The sequence below is a fragment of the Electrona antarctica genome (genome assembly GCF_951216825.1).
Source record: "Electrona antarctica genome assembly, chromosome: 15".
Classification (NCBI taxonomy): Eukaryota; Metazoa; Chordata; class Actinopteri; order Myctophiformes; family Myctophidae; genus Electrona; species Electrona antarctica.
The window spans coordinates 3,755,882-3,767,773 of NC_136796.1; the positions used below are offsets into that span (position 1 = coordinate 3,755,882).

Genomic DNA, 11,892 nt, shown 5'->3' on the forward strand with positions numbered 1-11,892 from the left:
CCTACCAGGAGAAGGCCATAGCGTATCGTATCAGGAGAAGGCCATAGCGTATCGTATCCTACCAGGAGAAGGCCATAGCGTATCGTATCCTACCTGGAGAAGGCCATAGCGTATCGTATCCTACCAGGAGAAGGCCATAGCGTATCGTATCCTACCAGGAGAAGGCCATAGCGTATCGTATTCTACCAGGAGAAGGCCATAGCGTATCGTATCCTACCAGGAGAAGGCCATAGCGTATCATATCCTACCAGGAGAAGGCCATAGCGTATCCTACCAGGAGAAGGCCATAGCGTATCGTATCCTACCAGGAGAAGGCCATAGCGTATCGTATCCTACCAGGAGAAGGCCATAGCGTATCATATCCTACCAGGAGAAGGCCATAGCGTATCCTACCAGGAGAAGGCCATAGCGTATCGTATCCTACCAGGAGAAGGCCATAGCGTATCGTATCCTACCAGAAGAAGGCCATAGCGTATCGTATCCTACCAGAAGAAGGCCATAGCGTATCGTATCCTACCAGGAGAAGGCCATAGCGTATCGTATCCTACCTGGAGAAGGCCATAGCGTATCGTATCCTACCAGGAGAAGGCCATAGCGTATCATATCCTACCAGGAGAAGGCCATAGCGTATCGTATCCTACCAGGAGAAGGCCATAGCGTATCATATCCTACCAGGAGAAGGCCATAGCGTATCATATCCTACCAGGAGAAGGCCATAGCGTATCGTATCCTACCAGGAGAAGGCCATAGCGTATCCTAACAGGAGAAGGCCATAGCGTATCGTATCCTACCAGGAGAAGGCCATAGCGTATCATATCCTACCTGGAGAAGGCCATAGCGTATCATATCCTACCAGGAGAAGGCCATAGCGTATCGTATCCTACCAGGAGAAGGCCATAGCGTATCCTAACAGGAGAAGGCCATAGCGTATCATATCCTACCTGGAGAAGGCCATAGCGTATCGTATCCTACCAGGAGAAGGCCATAGCGTATCGTATCCTACCAGGAGAAGGCCATAGCGTATCCTAACAGGAGAAGGCCATAGCGTATCGTATCCTACCAGGAGAAGGCCATAGCGTATCATATCCTACCAGGAGAAGGCCATAGCGTATCGTATCCTACCAGGAGAAGGCCATAGCGTATCGTATCCTACCTGGAGGAGGCCATAGCGTATCATATCCTACCAGGAGAAGGCCATAGCGTATCCTAACAGGAGAAGGCCATAGCGTATCGTATCCTACCAGGAGAAGGCCATAGCGTATCGTATCCTACCAGGAGAAGGCCATAGCGTATCGTATCCTACCAGGAGAAGGCCATAGCGTATCCTAACAGGAGAAGGCCATAGCGTATCGTATCCTACCAGGAGAAGGCCATAGCGTATCGTATCCTACCAGGAGAAGGCCATAGCGTATCGTATCCTACCAGGAGAAGGCCATAGCGTATCGTATCAGGAGAAGGCCATAGCGTAGCGTATCCTACCAGGAGAAGGCCATAGCGTATCGTATCCTACCAGGAGAAGGCCATAGCGTATCGTATCCTACCAGAAGAAGGCCATAGCGTATCGTATCCTACCAGAAGAAGGCCATAGCGTAGCGTATCCTACCAGGAGAAGGCCATAGCGTATCGTATCCTACCAGGAGAAGGCCATAGCGTATCGTATCCTACCAGGAGAAGGCCATAGCGTATCGTATCCTACCAGGAGAAGGCCATAGCGTAGCGTATCCTACCTGGAGAAGGCCATAGCGTATCGTATCCTACCAGGAGAAGGCCATAGCGTATCGTATCCTACCAGGAGAAGGCCATAGCGTATCGTATCCTACCAGGAGAAGGCCATAGCGTATCGTATCCTACTAGGAGAAGGCCATAGCGTATCGTATCCTACCTGGAGAAGGCCATAGCGTATCGTATCCTACCAGGAGAAGGCCATAGCGTATCGTATTCTACCAGGAGAAGGCCATAGCGTATCGTATCCTACCAGGAGAAGGCCATAGCGTATCGTATCCTACCAGGAGAAGGCCATAGCGTATCCTACCAGGAGAAGGCCATAGCGTATCGTATCCTACCAGGAGAAGGCCATAGCGTATCGTATCCTACCAGGAGAAGGCCATAGCGTATCGTATCCTACCAGGAGAAGGCCATAGCGTATCGTATCCTACCTGGAGAAGGCCATAGCGTATCGTATCCTACCTGGAGAAGGCCATAGCGTATCGTATCCTACCAGGAGAAGGCCATAGCGTATCCTACCAGGAGAAGGCCATAGCGTATCGTATCCTACCAGGAGAAGGCCATAGCGTATCATATCCTACCAGGAGAAGGCCATAGCGTATCCTACCAGGAGAAGGCCATAGCGTATCGTATCCTACCAGGAGAAGGCCATAGCGTATCGTATCCTACCTGGAGAAGGCCATAGCGTATCCTATCCTACCAGGAGAAGGCCATAGCGTATCGTATCCTACCAGGAGAAGGCCATAGCGTATCGTATCCTACCAGGAGAAGGCCATAGCGTATCGTATCCTACCAGGAGAAGGCCATAGCGTATCGTATTCTACCAGGAGAAGGCCATAGCGTATCGTATCCTACCAGGAGAAGGCCATAGCGTATCGTATCCTACCAGGAGAAGGCCATAGCGTATCGTATCCTACCAGGAGAAGGCCATAGCGTATCGTATCCTACCAGGAGAAGGCCATAGCGTATCGTATCCTACCAGGAGAAGGCCATAGCGTATCCTACCAGAAGAAGGCCATAGCGTATCGTATCCTACCAGAAGAAGGCCATAGCGTATCGTATCCTACCAGGAGAAGGCCATAGCGTATCGTATCCTACCAGGAGAAGGCCATAGCGTATCGTATCCTACCAGGAGAAGGCCATAGCGTATCGTATCCTACCAGGAGAAGGCCATAGCGTATCGTATTCTACCAGGAGAAGGCCATAGCGTATCGTATCCTACCAGGAGAAGGCCATAGCGTATCGTATTCTACCAGGAGAAGGCCATAGCGTATCGTATTCTACCAGGAGAAGGCCATAGCGTATCGTAGCGCGTCTCACGTATAGAAAGACCGACTGGCTGCGAGGAGACGGTAGACAAGACCATACTGAATGAATGAATGGGATTATTTAGCCACTTATAAAGCCAAAGGCAAACAATGAGTCACAATAAAGCACTGGCACAGAACTAAGAGGTTTTTAATGAGCAGAGGCCACAACACGGCCACGCCTTGTGAAAGAGAAAAATCACTGCGTTTTGTTTATCCCATCGAGACCGGAGACCAGATTCTAAAAATCATGAAAAACCTATATTTCTATATCAATGGTGGTCAAACTATTTCATGCCAAGGAGGACCCCACAAATTATATATAATTGGCTGCCGACCTTCATCTGAAAATAATGTTGTTCCAGGGACCCCCCAGAAGATAAGATGAGTTAAAAAAATAATATATATTCAAACATTTGTGCCACATTTTCTATGAGCTCATAGGGATTTCTAGGGGTGCACAATTATGAAATGATTCATGACCGATGGTCAAAAGCTAAGGCGACACACATGCGTTCCAGGTCTTGATGGTTTAAAAGGGCCACTCTATAGTTTTTATGACAGCCTACTTTATTAGCAATTTCCCCACACAGGTCAGAATGGCGGGATGAGTCATGGCGTCGGTCCCCACGGTGGCGAGTGTCACTGAGTTGACATTTAATAATATCCAGCTCCGTAGCACACAGAGACTACACCGTCACTGTCGTGTCCGTCTGTGGACAAACCTCATAGGTCCAAGGCCGTTACTTTTCAGGATTCAAGCTGATCTACAAGCTAAAAATGCGTCTCCGTGCGATGCGTTTTGAGCTTGTAGATCTGCTGGGTTTTTTTGGGGTTTTTTGTGCTGCTTTCGGGCGGGGTGTTTAATTTAAATTGACGTGTGTGTGGAGATACGAGGTTTCTTCTGCCCCGCAGGGAAGATACATCAGCTTGGCCTAAGAGGAGACCATTTTGCGTGCGTGCAGTGGGTGATTAACAGGGACAGCTCCAGGGGGGGAATTGACTGACTTCCATGTAAACCAAGATTAAATAGCCAGCCCCCCCTCTAAATAGCCAGCCCCCCCCCCCCCATAGCAATCCCAGTCACAATGTTCTGGAGCCGTCGCTGTGCGTGAATAGTATTCTGTTCTTTGTCAGCGTCCAAAATAAATCGTAGCCCCTGTGCTTCCCCCTCCAGTGTGTGTGTGTGTGTGTGTGTGTGTGTGTGTGTGTGTGTGTGCGGCTGGGCGTGCATACATGCCTGCGTGCGTGCGTGGACTGTATTCGGTTCTTGTTTTGCACTCGGTAATGAACCACAAGTGTCTGGGTTCATCATCGGGGGGTCCTGTGTACCGCTGTCTCTCCTCTCTTCTGGGTCCTGCCTGTTTGTTTGGTCTATAGTACCACAACTCATCCCCACTAGCCCACATATTCTTAAAGGTCCAAGGTTCAAGGATGTACTTTGTTACATCTTGTGTACAGGTACATAAGAGTAAAACTTATTTTTGTTTGGCTTCCTTCAGACAATGCAGCAGCATAGATAGATAGCATAACATTCAAAACAACCACAACACAGCAAGCACAGCAAACAAAGAATAATTAAAGAGTGCAAGAAAGAGCAATCAAAGAGTAAATAAAATAGTAACATACTGTATGTACATGTGCATGTTTTCCCTGTAGTAGCAAAGTTAGGTAAACTTTGTAGGTAGTAGTAGGTTATGTTCCACAACGCAATTTAGTTTAAGACGGTGCAATTGAGACTAGATTAGATTAGATGTCTTTATTATCCACAAGGGAAAATTGTTTTGCTCAGGTCAATGCATACATTCAGGACAATAAATAATTATACAATACAATAAAACACCCAGCAAAGTACTAGTCAAATAATTCTAACATTTTTAAAGCTATTTAAAAGAAAGCAAATGTTGTTTTGTTGTTCCATATATACAGCAAAGTTAGTTTAGAAATGTGCAATTGCAGGTTGTGTTACAACCTGTCCGCCAGTGTCCACAGCTCAGCACAGCGTGTTTTCCTGTATCAAACGGAATCAAACGGACCCTAATGGGTCCGTTTAGTTCCATTTGTAATACTCTCAGAGTTAAATTAAAATTGATTTTACAATATAAATTGGGGGTCCCAGAGATAGAAATGCCATTAAATGGGGATCCGTACCGTAGCCTATTGCATGTCTGCTAGAGCCATAAACATCTTCTCTTATGGGGGTCTATGGCATATCTCTTTAAATGAGGGTCCGCAGGCTAATGAGTGTCAATTTGGGGGTCCTTGACAAGAAAAGGTTTGGGAACCACTGCTCTAGCGTGACAGAGGCTGATCCCCTGCTGGTGACAGTGACAGACAGACAGACAGCAGAGTGCAGAGAGGCCCAATCAGTGGCACCTTGCTTCCACTCCTCCTCCTCCTCCTTCTGAAACCTAATTAATGTTATTCTGTTCTCGCATGTCGTCGGGCGCTTTCCAAACGAGAACAGACCCGATACAAGCACTGTGACACATTGTTGTTCTAGTCTTGGCAAGTGACACCCTCGTGGGATGAGATATACACACACATAAGTCAATTAATCTTAACCCATTCTGGGCGGGAACCCCTTTTGGTGTTTTACAATTTACAATTTACAATTTACAATTTAGGCATTTAGCAGACGCTCTTAATCCAGAGCGACTTACATTAAGCAAAAACAAAAAGCATGGCATACATCACATGTATAAAAAGTAGTTATCATGAATCATGCGTAAACTAAGAACGTAACAGTGGAGTATCAGTTGGATACTGGATAGTGGAGTATCAGTTTTAAGCATTTAAGCATTCTGTTCTACTTTAGCTATTGAAAAATAGCAGATCTACAAGCTCATAGAGCTACGAGCTTGTAGGTCTGCTATTTTTGAAAAATCTATATCTATATATACTCAAAAGATTTCAGGCACATTTTCCCGATTAAAAAAAGAAATAGCAGACCTACAAGTTCATAGCGCGGCACTCGGTGCCGTGCTATGAGCTTGTAGATCTGCTATTTTCAATAGCTAAAGCATAACATAAATGGTAAATGGTGCATTTATATAGCGCCTTTATCCAAGGCGCTTTACAGAGATTGTGCATTACATTCACCCATTCACACACACATTCATACACCGATGGCAACGGAAACCATGCAAGGCACCAACTAGCACATTGGGAGCAATTAGGGGTTCAGTGTCTTGCTCAAGGACACTTCGACAGTAACTCTGGGGGAGCCCGGGTTTGAACTGGCAACCTTGCGGTTACCATCCAGCTACTCTACCCCTGAACCACCGCCGCCCCCCATAATGCTTAAAACAACAAAAGGGGTTCCCGCCCAGAATGGGTTAATTCTTTCCTCAGTCCATCTGTCTGTCTGTCTGTCATCCGTCCATTTAAAACAAATCACAAGCATATTGATATTGTAAAAGGGATTTCCCGGGGAAGAAGGCATGCAGCCCAGAGCCATTGATTATGTTAATTTTCTATTTTGAGTTTCATTAAAAATTAGAATTGTCTTCATTAACCTTTAGTTTAACTAATTAGCAAGGGGGCACTGGATTAATCCAGCTAAATGTCAAGAAAAGCCTGGTGGGCTAAATATTGAAACGTAATCCCCTGAACCACCACGGGCGTAGAATCAGTCTAAGTAATGTGACAACTGACCAACAGGAAACTAGTGACAATCATGTATGTTGTACCTTTAGAAACCGGTGTATCATTGCCATTGTACAATGTACATTTAAAAAATTATGGGGTTCTCCCATTGTACATTTTTTTATGTGCAATGTACTAGCGCTGCACTGTTCTTGCTCAAATGTGAATCTCCATTTTCCTCTACAAGAATTGAGATCACAATTCTCACACGATTCAAAACCTTTCCATGAAAATGTATTAAAAAAATAAAAAAATGAACATAAGAGCTGAGTAACTCAAATTAATGAGTTGGACAGCCAACTAGTGCTGCACGATTCTTCACACATTCTTCACTGCATAGGTGTTTGAACCTAGATCTCAATCGTTTTTCGAATTAATTGTGCAGCACTACAATGTACAAACTACAAAGTAATGCACCTTTACTCATACGGTAACGGTAACTGTAGCCTGGAACTCATCTATGCTTTTTATGGCATAGGCAGCTCCCGGCAGGATCCGCCGGGAGAAACTATGAGCAGCTGCGCGACATGAGACTAATTACTTAGAGCGACAGAGAGAGAGAGGAGTGTGTGTGTATGTGTGTGTGTGTGTGTGTGTCAATTTAACAAAGGTGCAGACGATCAGAAATCAGCAGAGAGTGAGAGATGTTTGCACTACTCTATGCCAAATTGAAGTGGACTCGGACCCATACTTTCTTTTTCTCCCTGGAAAGAAAAACGTCTGGGTTTCCGAGGCTACGGTAACTGTTAATTTACAATCATATCATCACAGAGATTAAAACACAGAGGGTGCATTTTGCATCCCAAAACGCAGTTTATAGTTAAGGGACGCAATAAAACAATGACCTCTGCATCCACGGGATGCACTACTGTACTCAGCATGTACAGTAAAAATATTGCGATATTTTGCTAGTTTTAGTTATAATAATCATCTTCTGTTTTCTACATGAATATTAAACCACATTAAAACCATATAAAATTAAATGGTTAAATGCTGCAATTTGCAAAAAAGAAATGGCAAAATATGACTCCTAACGTCATTGAAGTGGGACTAATAAAATGTCCCTGGGACTCATCTAAAAGACCATCGCTGCATCCCGGGACTCATTACATTGAAAACCTATTTACAACACTGCATCATGCAGCAAGACCAAGATTCAGTCGTGCAAAATGTTACCCCTGTATTTCAGTACATTGTGGTTGCTTTCCTAAGTGCCCCATGGACACAGGGAGTTGAGCCAAGCTCTGCCTAAACCGCTCTGTAGCCCTGTCCGTCACACCCAGCTGATGTCTGTGTGCTCATGTCAACCAGCTGTCATCTCTACATGGCAGCTTGACTGGAACAGAGACAAAGTACACAATGACTGATACACTAATACATCAAACATCCAGCTGTTTACACGTACACTAGTGTCACATGTGTGGAGCTGTGCCAGTGACACCATACCAATGGTAAACGGTGGATTTATACAGAACCTTTTTAATCCAAAGTGCTTTACAATGTGCATTATTATTACATTAATCCAGTCACTCACTCACACATTCACACACCGGAGGGGGTGGAAAGCATGCAAGGTACCAGCCTTCTCATCTGGAGCAGTTAGGGCTGTCACGATTACACATTTTGGACTGTGGCCGATTCTAAAAAATCTTCTAAATCCTGACCCAAGTTTTCTGAAAAACTTGAAATATTTATATAGCAGCATCAAATATTTTACATTTTTGAATACTGTACATACTGTACAGAACCCCAGGAGGGGTTCCCGTCCAGAAGGTTTATAACACCAAAAGGGGTTCCCGCCCAGAATGGGTTAAGTTGACGATTAATTGTCAGTCAGAATACCAGACGAGTCGCCCCTTTACCAACTCGCCCCGGGCGTACAGCCGGCGGAATACATAGCCTGGTATTCCTAAAGTAACCTAAGTAAATTATGCTTAAATCCTTTACTGCCATCTAGTGTTCAAAAACTTTGACTGCGTCTATGCCAGTCATTCACTTCAATGCTACGAAGCTTGTTGTCCTTCTAAACAAGAATCTACAAGGAATCTACAAGCTTACAATACGTCATGAAAATAATGACGTGTTGTAAGTAAACCTCCTAGACCACTGGGTAGGCTACTTGGTGCGTCTTGGAAAGTCTGGTGACGCAAGGTTGATTAGGTGCGTCTTCTCTTGAATCTAGGGGGACGCGTTCTAGCGTGCACGCACACACAAAAAAGAACTGGTACCACGGCGTGGTAGCCTACTGTGTTCTACGAGCATAACACCACTGGTTGTAAGCCCTATAGGGGTGACCCGAGAGTAGACAAAGAGATTGAAGAAGAACCATTGGCCTAGTAGTAGTAGTGTGAGAGCTGAGTACCATGTAAGCCTGCTCATCCGGTATCAGGTACGGTCGCCCCTAAACCATGTCGCCCCTCGATTATTTCCGCTGACCTCACGCCGACCGCTCGGTGCCGCGGTTCTTGTATTCTTTATTTTGTTTTACTGAGAATACGGTTATAAATAAGTTTAGGGAGGCATTGTTTTACTGGGGTTAAGTTTAGGTATAGGGTTAGGTTTAGGCATAAGGTTAAGGTTAGGAATAAGGGCCGATTCATACTCCTATTTTACTGCTGTTTCGGCGCTGTAGCGTCAGAAATTTTCAGTAGCACCGAAGAGCCGACTTTAGGACGGTACCCGCCCCCCGAACCTCAAATGCCGTCACATTGTAGGCTCTACAGCACCGAACCGACTTTTATTCGGCTCTAAAATAGGAGTATGAATCGGCCCTGAGGTTTAACGGTTTAACTTTAGGAATACCAGGCTGCGCAGTAAAGTATTCCGAGTCGCCCAGGGGTGACTCGTTTGGTATTCGCTCATCCGTGCTCAAGTCAAGTTATCCTGCTAACAATCGAACAAAACAAGCTAAAACTCAACAACAACAACTGCCACGCACGCTCCGCTGCTTCGGGCAGGGCAAATAGTACACTTGGATTCCATTACGTTACTTGTAAAGGCGTGTAATGGAAGACAGGATTTAAACACTTATCGCACGGATTAAAGTGAAATTGGAAAACACAGATCAGTTGTTAGTGTAACAAAAAGTGTGTTTTGTGTGTGTGCGTGTGCGTGTGCGTGTGCGTGTGTGTGTGTGTGTGTGTGTGTGTGTATGTGTGTGTGTGTGTGTGTGTGTGTGTGTGTGTGTGTGTGTGTGTCGAGAGAGTGTAGTGGTGGCAAACGTCAACTATGATAATTGATGAAACCCCGCCATCTGGCGTCGGCATGTTGTCGTTACAACAACAAATGTTGTGCAAGTTGAGTAACTAAAACCAACACAATGCTCACAGAAACAAAGCAGAAGATAAGGAGGTTAAAATGAACTTACATCAAGAAGCGTGACAGCTCCGGGCATGTGTCTTGGTACAACCTGGACGCTTCCAGCAGGAAGCCGACAGCTCTGCTCTCCTCTCGCTCCTCTCGCTCAGTAATTGTCTTCATTTTATATTACAGTGAAGAATAAATACGTCAAAAAACACGAAGAATAACGGAACGCGGAGACTGGAAATGGCTTTACTTGTACCAAAGGCTGTTATAAATACACACAAACTGTGTTCAACGTTACTGTTTCGCACCAGAATTCCTTCCACACGCATGGCAGAAATTCCACACCGTCCGACCGTCCGTCGCACGAGTTTGACGCTGTATGACACGAACTGCATTGTGGGAATCGTAGGCAATAAGCCACATACTGTCGAAAGACTGTAGTTTTCTGTTATTCTATCATTTATATTTCTTTGGGCTTTAGTATATTCGACCAAAGGTTTTAAGGAAGGAACACATCATACTGGCGTGTGTAAGAGTTTCACATTCAAATGTATATTGTCTATGTATGTGTAGGTTTGCTTGCTATAGATTAAATGACATGTCTATATGCAAAAGGCAAACAATTCAGCCATTCAGGTATCATATGGCACAGCACAGTCCTAAAGTTTAACAGTGGTGTAAAGTAAATAAGTAAGTAGGCTATTTTGTATTATTATTATTATTAACTTTACTGTTGCATAATTCCAAATCAGGACTTGTACGTATTGGCCTACTCCACTAGGCTGAACAAATAGTCTATTGTAGCCTACTTTTGCTCCACTACAATTAGGCTATTTGAAAACTTTAGTTAGGCCTAGGCTACTTGTTACTTTTTTAGATTTTAGATTTAGATTACAAAACAAGAAAAGATACATGTTTGTACGTCTCGTCTCGTAAATGTTTTGATGAATTGAAAATGGTGGACCCTGTTGTAAAGAAGTGTAATTATCAGTGTGTCGTCCACAGCAACAGTCTTTGTATTGAGTTGTGCTTTCATGTGAAATGTAGGCTACCCATTCTGCAAACTTCAATCAATCAATCAATCAATCAATACATTAACCACTTCAGCCCTATTCATTTCATCCATTTGAAAATAGCAGATCTACAATCTCACAATTCTTCAAGGTTAACCTGTCCTACAACATATAGGCTACTCAACAAACTTAAAAGACATATTTCAATCTTTTCAAGATTTTTCAAATATAACAGATCTACATAGTGCAGCACCAATAGTGACACACTATGAGCTTGTAGGCCTATAGACCTGCTATTTCTGAATAGCTCAAATCTAGACTGACACATGCTTTCAATGAATTGAGTATGACGGACCCTAATGGAAACAATAAGCCATGGGCATTCTTGGGTTTTAAATCGTCTTTAGCAGACCTTGCATTGAACGGTACTTGCCTGTGCTTTTTTCCGCCCCCTGCAAACTGTTAATAAAGTAACAAAATAAAGTAATAGGACTGCTTTCCTGGTTTTAACGGGTTTAAATTATAGGACGTAGCGCGGCTACGCTTGACGCTAATGGCCATTTAAATACAGTCAAGGTCAGGTCGTTTGATCATGATGACATCACAGCATCCCGCTCTCATTGGACGATAATGTGTGCGGGGACATATTTAAAAAAAACATCTGAAGGACTGTAGTAGCCTGCGCATAACAATTTAGTCCTCTCTCTCTCTCTCTCTCGCACCCAACCACCCACCCACCCACCCACACACACACACACACACACACACACACACACACACACACACACACACATACACACACACACACACACACACACACACACCAAAGGGACACATTAACCTCCCCCATGCACCATAGCAGCACATAACCTTCTCCTGATGGAGCCAGTGGG

The 11,892-nt window shown here is 44.5% G+C and overlaps 1 protein-coding gene across 1 annotated transcript in view; it reads right to left on the reverse strand.

Annotated features, from left to right (window-relative positions):
* Nucleotides 1-10,358, reverse strand: part of rmp24 (ribonuclease MRP subunit p24) — a 77,172-nt gene extending 66,814 nt beyond the window's left edge. The window contains exon 1 of the mRNA XM_079522786.1: nt 10,048-10,358. Coding sequence (XP_079378912.1) covers nt 10,048-10,160 — 113 coding nt within the window. The 5' untranslated portion in view covers nt 10,161-10,358. The remainder of the gene's footprint in view (nt 1-10,047) is intronic.
* Nucleotides 10,359-11,892: the final 1,534 nt, after the last annotated feature.